The 14,935-nt window shown below is 54.0% G+C and overlaps 2 protein-coding genes across 2 annotated transcripts; one reads left to right on the top strand and one right to left on the bottom strand.

The window, feature by feature from the left end:
* Positions 1-1,117: 1,117 nt before the first annotated feature.
* Positions 1,118-4,136, top strand: PPDPF (pancreatic progenitor cell differentiation and proliferation factor). Its single transcript, XM_065645814.1, has 5 exons — positions 1,118-1,228; positions 2,364-2,453; positions 3,279-3,356; positions 3,500-3,596; positions 3,813-4,136. Exons 2-5 carry the CDS (start codon positions 2,399-2,401, stop codon positions 3,922-3,924), a joined length of 342 nt encoding a protein of 113 aa, XP_065501886.1. The 5' UTR covers positions 1,118-1,228; positions 2,364-2,398; the 3' UTR covers positions 3,925-4,136.
* A 2,448-nt stretch (positions 4,137-6,584) lies between these two features.
* LOC135994746 (tyrosine-protein kinase Srms-like) lies at positions 6,585-13,873 on the bottom strand. Its single transcript, XM_065645561.1, has 8 exons — positions 13,518-13,873; positions 11,637-11,758; positions 10,603-10,769; positions 9,267-9,405; positions 8,643-8,801; positions 7,923-8,104; positions 7,592-7,748; positions 6,585-7,112 (listed from the first exon to the last, which is right to left on the bottom strand). Exons 1-8 carry the CDS (start codon positions 13,871-13,873, stop codon positions 6,919-6,921), a joined length of 1,476 nt encoding a protein of 491 aa, XP_065501633.1. The 3' UTR covers positions 6,585-6,918.
* Between the last annotated feature and the right edge of the window lie 1,062 nt (positions 13,874-14,935).

Genomic DNA, 14,935 nt, shown 5'->3' with positions numbered 1-14,935 from the left:
AGAGAGACTTGGGGTGCAGGGAATCACCTCTCAGGAAGGAACTGAGGAGGAATCTGAGAAATTACAGCAGCTTCACTAAAACAAAAGTAATTTTTCAGATCCGAAGCACACAATTTTTAGCCTTTCTGTCTTTCACTTCTAGGCCAGAAAAATATTCTGAGCCTGTGCCCTAGAGCTCATACACTGCGGGAGAAGTGAGCCCCACTGCCTGAAGAGCTTGTGCTCCAAACCCCAAAATGTCTCAGAGCATCACCTCCCAAAATCCCCACTTCCTGCAGTTGCACCCAAACTGTGAGATTTTATTGCAAACCCTCAGTGTGCCGGGCTGCAGCACTCTGCTCTGAAGGATTACTGAGCTCGCAAGAGAGGATAAATTAATAACACTGTAGCTATAGCCAATATCAAACCGCCTTTGTGGAGATAACGCGAGGCTCTTGCACCTCTCAAGAGGGCTGCTCTCACAAAAGTGGATTCACTTTTGTGTTCTCAACCACATTTCCATTCCATGCAGAAAGCAGTTCTCTGTAAGGTTTCTGTTTTAATTTTACATAGATATGGCATTGCTTCGGTTCTCCAGGACTCGGACTCTCCAGTACCGGTGGTTTATAGACCAGCATCTGTAGAGAATTACACCGGTACCCAAACACAGAGGAGTTGTATACTGGTGTGGGTTGTACTTAGACCTTGCTGCAGGCTTTTTCCTATAAAATATTCTCCCCCAAAAACTGATACAGCCGGCCAGCTCAGAATCCCTTCAAGTCCATATTTATCTTTTGATTCATTTATGCTCGAATTTTAGAACTGGCATCAGGCCGTATCACTTGAGCTTTTTTAAACCTCCTCGCTCCGAATGTCCAGTGTTATTTGACTGCTATGTGAAAAGTTTTTATGGGGGTGCAAGCCAAGCCCGCGACGCCTCCCCGCGACACCGCCGGTCCCGGCGCGGCCCCGCAATTCCCGGCGCTGCGCACACGCTCCCGCGCAGGCCACGCCCCTCGCACGAAAGGGGCGTGCCCGGGGACGCGCTCCCCATCCCGATTGGCGGAGCTCCCCTCACGGGGGCGTGGCCTGACGAGGTTATATAAGGGCGGGGCGGGGGGGCGGAGCCAGCAGCGCCACGGCTCACGCCGTGCGGAGCGGACGCTGCGCTCCTCGAGCGGCGCCGCCGCCGAGCGGCCCCCGCGGCCCTAGTGCCCGCCCGCCGGACCCCCACCGCCGCCCCTCCAAGGTGCGCTGCGATCGGGCTGGGGACGGGGAGAAAGGGGGTGGCCCGTAGCAATGTAGTGGTGGGGAAGGGAGGGTTGCTTTGGAATAGGTCAGCTGCAAGGCTGCATCTAGTCCTTTTGGGGTGAAGCTTCTGGGAGATGGCTCCGTGCCTCAGTTTCCCACCTAGAGGTTGCTGTATTGACCGGGACGTGAGTGCGTGGAGGACGTTTTGTAACAGGACATCCAACGAGTGGGTCCATCGTTAGACCAAGGAAAGCCTCATCAGAGCTAGGGAGGACTTGGGTGCCCGGGGGATGGTGGGTGTCCCGGGGCGCTGAGTACTCACAGGTCGGTGCTTTTGCTGTTCTTGCGGGTGGCGATGGGGTCGGTGTCCTCCTGCAAGCCCAGGGGACTGTGCCTTGTGCTGCCAAGCGGCGCCGTTGATTGTTTGAGCCTTTTCAGAGCTCGCTTGAAAAAGAGAGGGTCAGACTCTGAGGCGTGGGAAGAGTCAGTGTCTGAGCAGGGAAGTGCTTTGTATCAGGAGGAGAAAAATATTAATATTTCCCCAGTGCAGAAGTGGGCATGTTATAGGCCAGGGAGAGCCATCTTGCCTGTGGAGCTGGGGATATGTCGTGCAGGGCGGGCAGGTTTGGCCCCAGCTCGGGGGGGGGTGGTTGTGCTGCTGGGGACAGGCTGGGGCTGGAACCCTTTGCAGGAAAATCCTCGGTATGCGCCCCGAGCAAAACACTCCTTTGCTACTTACGCAACCTCTGCCCGCGATTTCATAACTCCCGAGCTGCTGATGCGAAGAAGGGAACTGGATTTCTGTACAGAAGCAAAACACCCGCGCAGGGAAGCTGCTGTGCAGACTCGCCCACCCTGGGCTCTGTGTGAGCAGTTGTTTTCGAGGGAATTATTTTGGCTTTGCACGTAAGAGCTCTACAGCTGCAGACTTAAACCGCGTGTAGCACCATGAGCACTAACCTCCATCTCCAGTGCGGAGCCGCCGTGATGGTGCACATGTCAAATCTGTGGAGAAATCACACTGGGACCATTCAAACTCCTGCAGTTTTCTCGTGGGTGGGTGCAGGTCAGGCCCGAGGCAGGTAGGGGCTGCGGGGGCCCCTCTGCAATGACAGCTGCCCCTTTGCTCGCAGGTTTTAGATCTGCACAAGAACCAAGATCAAGAACCATGGCATCCATCCCATCGAGCGGCTCGCTCATGGCCACGCACAACTACTACAGAAGTAAGAGCTCGGGTGGGCTCGGGCAGGGGGTGTGTGGGCAGGACGTTCTGCCAGGCTTGGGGGGACGTGGTTCCAGCTGAGATGAAGCTGATGTTGGGTGTGAGCTTCCAGCTGAAGCCCCAGGAGAGCTGCCAGGCTCCTTGGTAACAAACCGGGGCAGCCACCAGCCGTCCCTCCTGCTGCTGGGACCCTCCTTTGGGCCACTGCAGCCCCTGCCCGGTTGTACCAGCTGGAGGTGGGTCTCACAATCTCCTTCACTTGTCATTAAAGTTGTAGGTGAGGGGAGGTGACGGTTTTAAATGCATTTTGAACTGTTGCTGTTGAAATGAGCTGTAAAACCAGTCCGGGCAATGGCAGCTGCTGGTACATCTCCAGGGAAGAGACTTTCTGGATTAGTGGATTGTCTAAACCAGAGGAAATTAAAGTATTCCCCTTGAGCTGAAACTAGTAACCAGCTTGTAGCAACTGGACTAAACCTGCATGGATTATATGCAGAAATCTGCATCTTCTCAACCTTAAAGGCCTCCTGAGTGTTGCATACAGATGCAAAGCCATTAAATAATGTCCTTGGGACTGCGAGTGTTTTCCTACATGTGTGTTTAGGTGTTTTTCTACTGCCTGCTGTTGGCCAGCCTGTCATCCCTCTGGTGTTTTCTTCCTAGTGGTTTTTATTGATTTGGCACTAAAGCTGGGCAGGTACCGGAGAGAGGTGGTGATGAGACCGAGCCTTGTCACCCCAGGGACGGCCACACCGAGGCCGTGCTCCGCTTTTCATGGCACGACCAAGGGTCGATGGTGCCTCTGATGGCCATGATGTCTCCACAGGGCGCCTGAGCTCCACATCCAGCAACAGCTCCTGTGGCAGCTCGGAGTATTCTGGGGAGGTCATCCCCCATCCCCCGGGTAAGTGCCTCCTGTCCCGGGTCAATGGGGGGGACTCTGCCCCCGGCCCCTCCACTGCAAATCTTACTGGAGATGCTCCAGCTCCTCCTGTGGGATGGAACTGGGGGGCGGTGGGGGCTGCACTGACCCAGACCTTCCCCCAGGTCTGCCCAAGTCCGACCCCGGCCACTGGTGGGCCAGCTTCTTCTTCGGGAAGACAACTCACCCGGCCATGACAACCGTGTCGGAATCCCCGGAGAGGTGAGTCCTTTCCCTGGGTGAGATGATGCAGAGAAGTGCCAACACAGCACCCAGGGCAGCTGGGGACATCCCTGGTGCGTCCCTTGAGGTGCATCCTGACCCGATGGGTGATGTCTTCGTGCCCAGGGCACTGACTCTTTCACTGCAAAAATAAATGCAGAGTGAGAATGAAATGCTTTGATGTCAGCCTGACCCTTTCTCTGCTCTGTCTTGCAGCTTGGGAGCGCTGCAGGTGACAACAGGACCCATGGCGTGTGGCCTGATGGCAGCCCCGGGAGCGGGACGGAGGCATCACACCAGCGAGCCCAGCTCCGGGCCCTTGGCGTGAGCCGGCGGGTACAGCCCCTTCCCCCATAGAGTAGGCAAAAGTGCTGCTTTGTAAGAAAAAAAAAAAGCACAGCAAAACCCCAACGATTCCCACACCAGCCTTTTTACTCTTCCTTAATGCAACGACACCCTTTCTGCGCAGGCATGGTAACATGTTTTATTTACCTTGTACTTGTACGATGGCAACTAATAAAGTCGAGCAGCCTTTTAAAACTGGTCTTCATCCAGGGTGGGAGGGCAGAGCTGTGGATGTCGGTAGGGGAAAGACATGGACCTGTTCGAGAGGGGCCAGAGGAGGCATAAAAATGATGAGGGCCGTGGAACATCTATAGGGGGACAGGCTGAGAAAGATGGGAGTCTTCAGCCTGGAGAAGAGAAGGCTCCAGGGAGACCTTATTGTGGTGGTTTTATACTTAAAAGGGGCTGATAAGAAAGATGGGGACAGACTTTTTAGCAGGGCCTGCTGCAATAGGAAAAGGAGCAATGGCTTTCAACTAAAAGAGGGGAGTGGAGGCCAGACATGAGGTAGAAATTCTTTCCCCTGAGGGTGGTGAGACCCTGGTCCAGGCTGCCCAGAGAGGTGGTGGGTGCCCCATCCCTGGAGACATCCCAGGCCAGGCTGGACGGGGCTCTGAGCAACCTGAGCTGGTGCAGATGTCCCTGCTCATGGCAGGGGGGCACTGGGGGAGCTTTGAAGATCTCTTCAACCCAAACCATTCTGTTTGCATGTCAATGTGGCTGGACCAGGACACGTCACCGTGTCCAACCGCAGCACTTCCAGCAGGATCCAGTAATTCCAGATGGCACCATCCTGCCAGCGTGACTCACCGGCGCGTGTGTGTTTTGGATGTGAGCAGCTCCGGCTCTGCTGTGGCCTCCCCCACCCTTGGCTGCACAGCCTGTTCTCGCTGGCTCCAAACTGGTTTTGCTCCCCTGGCATGTTGCTGCCCCGCTCCAGTGCCCCGTGGGGTAGCAGAAAGTGCCTGGGGAAGGGTTTGAGAGCAGAGGGAGCGCTCTGGGATGTGGGGAGAGATGAGCCTTGCTCAGGGCTTGCGTTTCGTGAGGCTGATCCCAGACTGGAGCTCGTGGTCGGGTGGCACCTTGGGGGATGCACTGGGCTGGCCAGCCCAGCTGGCCCGTATGTTCTACTGCCCAAAGTGATGTTTCGGCTGATTTTTTTTTCCATGAATTAGTCAGCTTTGCTGTTTGGCCCTTCTCTGATCAGCCTGAGAGCTGGAGAGCGCTGCCCAATAAAGCACTGAGCAAACAGTGTGGGGGCAAGGTCCCCGTTCCTGCTGGAGGCAAACAAAACCCTGGCAGGGTGGATTTAAAGGTGCGAAATCTTCCTGCTCTGGTCTGCTCCCAGCCCCACCATGAGATTCAGGACAGTCCCTCGCGTTTCTATCGGAGGGGCACCCACCACCCATGGCCCCAAACCCCCGGGGACAGATGTCCCTTCCTCTGCTCCATTTTGACTATTGATTAACTCACATATTTGAGCAAAAAAAATAGCTGGTGTTTTCCGCTCACTCTCAGCCCTTGCAGCAGCCCCTGTGCCACCCCGCAGTCCTTGCAGGACCTCTCACTGCAGTCCCCGAGTAAGAAATATTTCCTTTCATTGCCTGCCTCTTGCTGCTTGGGGATTTTTATTTTTATTTTTTCCCCTCCAACAGCTTTGCTTCCCCATTACCTTCAAAGACCAGTGTGGGACCTTAAAAATAGAAACAAACTGTGCAGCTCAAATAAATACATTGCATTAGCCTGACGCTGTTTTTTTTTTTTTTTAAATGCCACTTGGTGAAGCTGGATCTGCAAACAGGGCACATGCCAGGCTGAAAGCAGAGCAGCCTTTAACAACACGTGTTTGCAATGCCCACCCAGGGGGGGATTTGGAAAGGCCCCAGCAGCTCTGCTTTTGAGAGGTGGATTTTGGGAAGAGCCCGTAGCAGCCCGGACTTTAGGGGACAGCTGCAGTGCCCAGCCCAGGCTGAGATCCTGGGAGAAGGTGAGAAAATCTGGGCTTCCCTCCCCCCACCAAACTCTGCTTTTAGAAAGCAAGTAATGACTCAGACAAATGCCAGAACCCAGCAGACCGTGCTGGAGGGCAAGCCCAGGCAGCAGATCGGCTTTTAATGCAGCTGCGGAGGAGGAAGGAAAAGCTCCCATGGGCAGCGCTGGCTTGGCCCGTGTCCCCATGTCACCCTGGCTTCTCCAGGGATGCCAGCCATGCACGGCTGCTCCCCACGCCAGCCCTGCTCACCCCACACGCACCCTCGTCCTTCTCCAGCTTGATTTTTTAGCCCCATCTGGTGGCGATCAGACCTGCAAATTTAATATCTTGCTGCAACCGCCCTGTTGTGCCTCCACCACGCATGTCACAGCCCTTTGGCACGCGATAAATCCATCACCTGCCGCACATGGCTTCGGTCCTTTAGTTTCTTGTAGGAGGAACGCGAAGGTTTAACGTGCACATGGATAAACAGAGACCAAAGAGACACGAAGATGGTTATATCCGGGGTTGCAAGAGCGGGACTGATTGCAAACCATCATTTCCTCAGCAGGGAGGGCAGAGCATCCAGCAAGGACTCACGTGAGTGGATGCACACGTGTTTATTGATAAATACACCGGACACACACTACGAGAAAAAACAAGAGCCACAACTGACCACAAACCTTCAGGTCGGTGCGGGGAGCGTCAGGGACCTCTCACCCCACTGGCTGGCTGAAGATGTAAACTCTGGGTGATGCCTTCACTGCCACGCGGCTTCTCCAGGCTGCTACACAGCCAAGCGCCGGCCGTGGATTCTCCACAACTCATCGCCTTCTCCCTTGGCCACCTCCCTGCATCCTGAGCAAGAGGGACCACGGGCTGTTTTTTGGGGGGAGATGTGCTCTCCCTGGAGCCCTGTCAGAGGGCAAAACCAGAAGGAAGGAGCCGCTTGGCAAGAGCTGGCCTGGAGGGGCTTGTGCAGGAAGGATGGTGGGAAGGGGTCCCTCAGGAGAGGGAGCTGAGCAGCCGTCTGTAGATGAAGCCCAGCTTCTCCCGCAGGGCCAGGAAGGTGGGCCGCTCCTCCGTGTTGCCGTTCCAGCACTCCAGCATGATGCTGTAGATCTCGGGAGGGCAGGAGCTGGGCCGGGGAAGGCGGTAGCCCCTGGTGATTTGCCGTACAGTTTCTTGGTTTGTCATTCCTACAAGGAAGGAGAAGATGTGCCTGAATCTAATAGCCCCAAAGGATGTCCTGAAGGTACTCCTGCAATGGGCCAAGATGTCAACTGGTGCTGCTGTGAAATGGTGTCTCTGCCATGAAGCTGGTAGAATAGAGGCTGTGGTAGAATAGAGCCTGAACCACCTTCCCACCCCCATCTCCTGCACCCACGCTACAAGCACTGAACATCATAGAATCATTTCAGTTGGAAGAGACCCTCAAGATCATCGAGTCCAACCATTAACCTAAGACTGTCACTAAAACCATGTCCCTAAGAACCTCATCTACACATTCTAAGTAATCCCCAAAGTGGACAATAACTTGCTCATGCTCTTGGAGCTGCTTCCACATCCACTGTGGAAGGGACAATACGACAATTCATGACATGTTGGCTTTTGGGGACTGTGAACAAGCAGCCCAGTGTGTGGACAGAGTGGTGCTGGAGGGGGCTGGCAGTCCTACCTTCATACGGGATCTGTCCATACGTGAAGACTTCGTAGAGCAGAATCCCGTAGGACCAGACATCTGACTTGAGGGAGTAGGTGCGGTAGTTGGCAGCTTCCGGGGCCGTCCACTTCACCGGGATTTTGGTGCTGCTGCTGGTGGAATAAATGTCATCCTGAAAAGCAATGGGAGATGGGTCACGAGGGCTGGTCTGATGAACACAGCCACTGCTTTGGGGACTTTGCTGGGGCTGTGGGCTGGGACAGGGGACGGCAGGGGAACGGCTGCAGCATGGGGCAACTGGGTGGCCTACAGCGATGGGAGGGACCACAGCATCCCACCAACCAACCTTGAGGAGACGGGCAAGTCCAAAATCAGCGATTTTGCAGGTGAGTTCCTCTCCCACCAGGATATTTCTGGCTGCCAGGTCCCGGTGGACAATGTGCTTCTCCTCCAGGTACCTCATCCCATCCGCCACTTGGCAGGCGATGTTGAGCAGGTGGGAGGTGCCCAGGGACTTCCCTTCAGGACCTGTTAACCCAGACAATCCAAGCATTGGGGGCAACCTAGCAAGGTGGGAGTTGTTTGTCTTGTTTCCCTTCAAGACTGATTACTGGGTCAGGAAAAGAAAGGCCAAGAAAAATAAACTGATGGCTGGGTGATGGGTGGACCATGGTCTATGACCAGCTCTGTTTGTGAACCAAGCCACTGGGAGGTTTGGCCATTTCATTCCTAACGAAGTTGCCTAACCACAGCAGTGAGGTTTCTGTGCACTGGTGGAAGCTGGCAGATCATGGATGGGTGAAGGAGGGATGAAGGTCCCTGCCAACATGCTTGGGCTCCCAGAGACTGATATGGACCCAGCTCACACAGACACCAAAAGGATCATGCCACACAGTGTCTTGGTGTCACCCAAGACCGTCTCCACCGCGCACCCATGGATTGCTCTGCATTACCACTGATCTAAACAGGACCAAAACCAGGCTTGTGCTCTCTTAAGGTCCCCACTTGGGTTTTTAAGGCCATTTTGAGGCACAAAAAGCATTTACAGGGCAGCACCAGGACTCACTGTTGAGGTAGCTGTGGAGGTTGCCTTTCCGCATGAGCTCAGTGATGATGTACACGGGCTCATCCAGCGAGCAGACGGCGTGCAGCTGGATCAGCTTCTCATGCCTCAGGCGCTTCAGGTTCTGGATCTCCTTGGTGAAGTCTTCTGCCTTCATGTCAGCTGGGGGGAGAAAGACAACACAGCTGTTGTGAGCTATTTATGTGGATATTGGGAGCTTAGCACCTCTAGCTGGGATGAGGACTATTTTCTTCCTCACAGCCCACCCCTGCTCTCAAAGTTTGTGTCTGCACACCCTGTGTCTTAGACCAAAACACCCAAAAGGTGTTTTCCATGGGGCTTTGGATCCCATTTTCAGAATTGTAGTCCCACCAGGACTTATCACAAACCCATTGGACTTAACATGATTATCACAAACCCATTGAACAGAGCCATGTTATAAAGGTGCAACCCAAGCTTAGGTGAGTCCACAGAAGTAGTCCAGTGGCTACTTGCCACATCCTACAACAGTTTGCTTCATAAGGCAGACACAACGACCAAGAGGACCAGGAAACAAAAACGGGTGAACAACGAGGTGGTGAACGAGAGACCCAGTTGGCCATTGTTAACATCTGCTCCTCCACCTACCTTTTATGATCTTGATGGCCACCGGCACCGTGTTCTTCCACAGCCCTTCCCACACCTCGCCGAAGTAGCCCTCGCCCAGTTTCCTCCGCAGGGTGAACTCCCAGCGCGGGCGCTCCCAGCCGTCCCTCTCGGGGGGGGTCTGTGAAAGGGACATTTCACACTTGGACCAGCCACCATGCACGGCCTGCTGGTGGAGCCTGCACCAGCTCTTGATGCCCACCAAGGTCTGGTGGCCACCGAGGAGTGAGCAAGACATGGTGCTCCACCACCTGCATTGCACTGGTGTTGCAGCCTGTGTATCGCTTTTCCCTCTGCTAAATGTACCCTGTTGTAATAGGACAAGTGGTAATGGTTTTAAACTAAAAGATGGGAGATTTAGACTAGATATAAGGAAGAAATTCTTTCCCCTGAGGGTGGTGAGAGCCTGGCCCAGGTTGCCCAGAGAGGTGGTGGATGAACCATCCCTGGAGACATCCCAGGCCAGGCTGGACGGGGCTCTGAGCAACCTGAGCTGGTGCAGATGTCCCTGCTCATGGGAGGGGTGGCACTGGGGGAGCTGGGAAGGTCCTTCCAACCCAAACTGTCCTGTGATTCTATGATTCATCGGGGGCACAAAACATGTGGGACATCCTCTGCATCCCCTCTGCTGGGAACCAGTGTGCGCGAGGGGGGAGATTTTTGGAGACTACATGGAATATTAGGAATTCAAGTCATAATTCTCTCCTCATCAGACCTCAAATGTGGCTTTTCTCTATTTCCACCAATAAATAAAAATGAGTAAATGAGTATTATTGCACGTTATGGCTGACTTAGACTTCAGCTCATTAAGCATTTCTTTTATCTTACACCTTTCAATTTCACTCTCAAATTATGCACATGCTTAATTGTTATTTCTAAGTAATAAGTGGTGGATGGAATCCTAATCACGAAATGAGCTGGCAACTTGGGATTAATAGTCTAATTGGATCTATGGCTGCCACACTAATTGGCCTGAAAACAATATTAAAGTAATGTGGTCATCTTATACTCTAGGAAAAAAATTTGAAGTGCAGGTATTTCCAGATTCAGTATCGAAGGGATGTACAACAGCACGGTTTCTAGTCTTTGATATGGAAAAGACATTTCAGGAAAGCCTGTGCATTTTGGCTGGTCAAAAATACATATAAAAGCCATGTCCAGCCTTAATATGTCTCATTAAAGGTGATGCTGGTAGCCATACTAATGGTGTCTTTTAAATTTAGTTTAATAAAGCTGCAATCACAAATGGATAGACTAATTATTCCTATTTTTCCTTAATTTATCTTTCCTTTCTTTTCCGCCCTGGCAGCGTACGCACCGCGGGGCTGCAGGGCTGCAGCAAGGGGCTCTGGATGACCTTCCAGTGCTCGGTGTAGAAGGCCAGGAGCTCCTCCATGTTGGGGAAGGGACGTCCCTTCTGGATGTAGAGGCTGCCCCTGGGGCTCTTGCAGATTCGAAAGTGACTGACCTTCCCATGGTTGTGAACTGCAGGGAAAAGCCCAGGTAGGGAGAAAAGCTCAGACCGTGCAATCACCAGTTCCTTCCCACCTCCCTCCTGACTCGCACCCTGTCTCCTTTGCAGGCACTCAGTCTATTAATTCACCCTAAAGCCACCCAACTCACCCCTGGAGTGTCACATCCCATCGCCCCCTTTGCTCCTACCTCCTGGCTCAGAAGACTCCTGGCCATGGGCAAGCAGAGCTCGTTTGGACTGCAGAGGTGATGCAGTGATAATTAGTTTATTAGCAGAGATAATTCCCACAGAAACAACCTGCTCGGAGCTCATTGCTGCGCAAGGTGGATAAACCAGCATCGGGAGGAACCTTCCACAGACCCTCTGCAGCTGGGGGGGCAATGGGTGGGATGTGGGTACACAGGGAATTTCTCCAGGTTGTTTTTACATGGATGGGACCTGGTCGCACTGGCACTGCCTGGCCCAAAACTCCCTGAATTCAGATTTCTGTGCGTGGGAGCAGCCCAGGCTCTGGCAATCTGGTGCGGTGGCATATTTTTAGACAACGCTCGGATGACAAAAGCCACTGGAATGAAATCCTGGGACTTAGCACTACAAAACCATCATTAAACTGCTGTGAATTGTTGATGGCTTTCATATCCTGGATGGGAGACACGTACTTTCCTTTGTCACAATAACTCAGCAATCCAAACCTGCATCTATTAGCTTTCCCCATCCTTTTAGAAAGCAGTTGATTCACTTTAACAAGATGCTGGAAAGCATTTTAAACATATTTCCATGTTTTTCACCCTGTGCTGACCAAGCCAGGAGCTGCCTTAAGGAATAGCCTGGCTCCTTTCCCTCTGCTCATTTTCTCTGGGTAATTGCCACTAAATTACCTGAGAGAGAGTACTCGCCCTTGCTGCTCTCACTGTCGCGGACGAGGAAGGAGCCGTGTTGGTTGGGAGGCGAGAGGAGAAGCTGTTCAGCTTCGTTTCGGCTGATCTTGCTGAAGTACCAGCTGGGGGAGACGAGCAGCGGGGTTAGAGGTGCAAAGAGATGGTACATGGATGGGGCTGCATCTATCCCAGGGGCTTCTGCACCTTCTGAGCAGGATTAGCTCCTCCCCACCCTTTGCTCCCCCCTGGCAGCCACTGAGCGAGCAGCTCAGAGCCTGTAAATGTGTCTCCCTGCTCACACCATTGCTAGCCAGAGTTGCAATGGTTTTGCAGGCACACGTTGCATTTTATTGCAGCTTGCTGACTGCAAACCATTTGCTCCAGCAGCATCTGCTCACGGCTGCATTGAGCTGGCCAGGTCTCAGTGTTTTCATCAACAAAAACATCTCTGGGAATTGCCATTTGCTGCTCCAGACACAGCGGCATTGGCTGGGGACCTTCGCAGCATCGAGCCAGGAGGGAGGACCCAGCCAGACCCTTATCTGCCCCATCAGTGCTGAGATTTGTCACCAAATCTCCAGTGTGACAAGGCAGGGTGGCTGGCTGGGTCCTCAGCGGGCACACAGGAAGGGAAGGTAGAGGCTGCTCCATCCTAACATAGCCGGGACGTGAGGAGCTGAGGGTTTCGTCATTAACTGGGATCAGCAGCGTCTGAGAAGCTGTGCAGGAAATTATGTGAATTATACATGCTGGGGTTACACAGCTGAACAAATTACCACCCAGCGCTGAGCTGTGTGCTCACTCCGGCACGGCGGCATCCTCTTCCCCTCCAGCATCGGGATGGGGCTGTGCACAGATTGTGCATGTGCACACATAGACATGCAGACACAGACACACTCAGCTGCTGCCCACCCAACTGTTTTGTGAGTGGGACCAAGGCAGGATCTGACCCCTCCGTCCTCCCCAGTCTGGTCCCAGCACGATCCCAGCCAGACTGGCTTTGCCTTTCCCCAAAGCAGCCACAGGGTGGGGAGCAAATGAGGGTCTCTCCCATCCCACCACCTGCAATCGCTGTCCCTGAATTCATGGCACCTTACCCAGTCCCCCCGAATCCTTTCCATCACCCCTGTGCCCCGGTAGCACTGAGTGAGCACCCAGGGGGTCTGCAGGGCTATTACACCCCCCATCCCCACACTCCCCGTCGCTCAGCGTGTCTCAGGACCTGGCACCGCAGGAGCTGCTGTGTCTCGGGGCGCTTTGCCTGGCATGTCGGGACCAGGCTGCCTTATGTAATGATGAGCCTGGGCTTTCCCCAGCTGAGACATCGACCCAAGCTCCACATCAGGTGGGAGAGGCACCAGCAAGGAGGGAGCCCCCAGCCCTGGGTTAACAGAACCCGGATGGCAGCAGCACGATTTATCCCTACAGAGCCCCGGGCTTCCCAGCAGGTCCCAACACAAACTGCTTCTCCCCACACTCCTGGACTCTCAGGACTCAAGCACAAGCTTCCCCAGCTCCCTCTCTCCCCTTTAACACAGGGGAAGAGGAGCTAGAACCCATTTATTTGGCACCATAGCTGCACCCATCCACTCTATCACACCAAATCCAAGCCCAGAGCCACCCCATCCTGTGCCAGGGTGATGCACCCAGGAAACGGGACCAGGTTCTCTTCCCCTGGGTACATCCCCCAGCCCTCACTCGCTGTGCTGAAAACCCCCACCCCACTGCCGTGAGCTGCAGGAGCTCCACAGCAGGGACCCCCGCTCGGTGCCACCACGGCTGGTGGCAGAAGCAGGGGACAGGGAGCTCCTGCTCCTCACTGCCACAGAGGGATGTGCCACCCTGGTCCAGCCTCCATCCCCCAGCGCTCGGGGTACTTACGGGTGATGAGCCGAGGTGCCCTGGCTGAGGTTGGCCACATAGGCAGCGGGGACGTAGCCCACGGCCGGCTCCCCCAGCAGCCGACGGGCTAAGACATACTCTCCTTCTTCTCGGAGGACACGTAGTTTGTCCCCTGCGCTTACGCTCAGCTCGTCCACACTCCGGGCTGTGAAAGCGTATAAAGCGATACAGAGAGAGGACTTGGGGATGAAGGAAACGGAGTTTGGCTCCGAGTGCAGCGAAATGGAATCGGAACCGAGATACCCCAGCGAGCAGCTCTCCGGCACAGAGCGGGGACGGAGCTTGTTCCAGAACGACGTCAGGAAGGTCAGACGCTTGCGGACAAACTGCTCCATCGCCGGTGGATGCGGTGGGTGGGGTGGTCTAAGCCACCACGTTGCTGGAGGCCGGAGGAGGGGGCGATCCCGGGCTCACCGCACCGGCCAGGCAGCTCATGCTGCCGTCCCACGTCCCTCACACGCGTCTGGGCCCTTCCCCACCAACTTCCTATTTCTGAAAGTGAAACTGGTTGATCTGGTGGGACGAGTCTGCGGGTGGGATGAGTCTGCAGGAGGGAGTCCCACGCTCAGACCCGCGGGCACATCTGGGAGACAGGCACAGCTGGAGCCAGGCTCGCCGCTCTCAAGAAAGGAGAATAACTTTTCTTTTTTTTTTTTTTTAAATTATTATTTTAAAGCGTGCTCTCCTGCTTGTTGCCAGAGCCCCGGTAAACACAGGTCTCTGTTCTTCAAGCAGCTCTTGTGATAAGTGGCTGACTCCAGTTAATAGTCTTGATCTCACTTATGTGGGAGGGTATTTTTTTGATTCATAAGAGAATAATTTCATCCACAAATGTGTGAGAGTTAAAATAGAATTAAGGAAATAACCTTAGAGGAGATCTGAAGTGGTTTGGATATTTGCCAGGTGGATATTGTAGGGTTTATAACACAAGATCCTTCTTCCTTTCTGTCCGCAGTGGCCTCCCAGGCGCAGCCTGCCAAAGCATTTCCCTCATCCCGGTAATTCCCCATTGCAGAGTGGCTCTAAGAAATCCACTTCCCAGATCCACTGGGATCTGGTGCTTGCTCAGCCTCTAGCAAAGACAGCCAAAGGAACAGAGATTTCCATCCCACATCTTGCACGTGCATATTCAGATTGCTGCTCTGGTGAGAAATCCCAATGCCAGCCCCCCAGCCCCAGCCTGGGTTTTGTCACTTAACCATTCCCTCTAATTACCGGGAGTTTTGCCCCGGCAATTCTGCTCCTGGCCTCGAGGCCATTATTTCGATCCTCCTTTGCTTATACTTGGTCTGGGTACCACATTTTGGGTGTGCAGTTGGGTTTTGAAAGAAAAAGGAAAACGTATTGTAGGGGTCTGACCTGCAGACTGCAACTGTATGGTGTGTGAGGAACAAACT

Source organism: Caloenas nicobarica, chromosome 15, assembly GCF_036013445.1.
Source record: "Caloenas nicobarica isolate bCalNic1 chromosome 15, bCalNic1.hap1, whole genome shotgun sequence".
In the NCBI taxonomy this organism is placed as follows: domain Eukaryota; kingdom Metazoa; phylum Chordata; class Aves; order Columbiformes; family Columbidae; genus Caloenas; species Caloenas nicobarica.
Note: the sequence above shows the minus strand (reverse complement) of the source record. Positions and strands in the feature narration are given on the sequence as shown.

Coding starts and splice junctions, on each gene's coding strand:
- PPDPF (XM_065645814.1), top strand. CDS start 2,399: ATGGCATCCATCCCATCGAGCGGCTCGCTCATGGCCACGCACAACTAC. Junction 2,454..3,278: donor CACGCACAACTACTACAGAA/GTAAGAGCTCGG, acceptor ATGTCTCCACAG/GGCGCCTGAGCTCCACATCC. Junction 3,357..3,499: donor GGTCATCCCCCATCCCCCGG/GTAAGTGCCTCC, acceptor ACCTTCCCCCAG/GTCTGCCCAAGTCCGACCCC.
- LOC135994746 (XM_065645561.1), bottom strand. CDS start 13,873: ATGGAGCAGTTTGTCCGCAAGCGTCTGACCTTCCTGACGTCGTTCTGG. Junction 9,406..10,602: donor TGCAGCCCTGCAGCCCCGCG/GTGCGTACGCTG, acceptor TCCCTTTCACAG/ACCCCCCCCGAGAGGGACGG. Junction 7,113..7,591: donor TGGACAGATCCCGTATGAAG/GTAGGACTGCCA, acceptor CCTTCCTTGTAG/GAATGACAAACCAAGAAACT.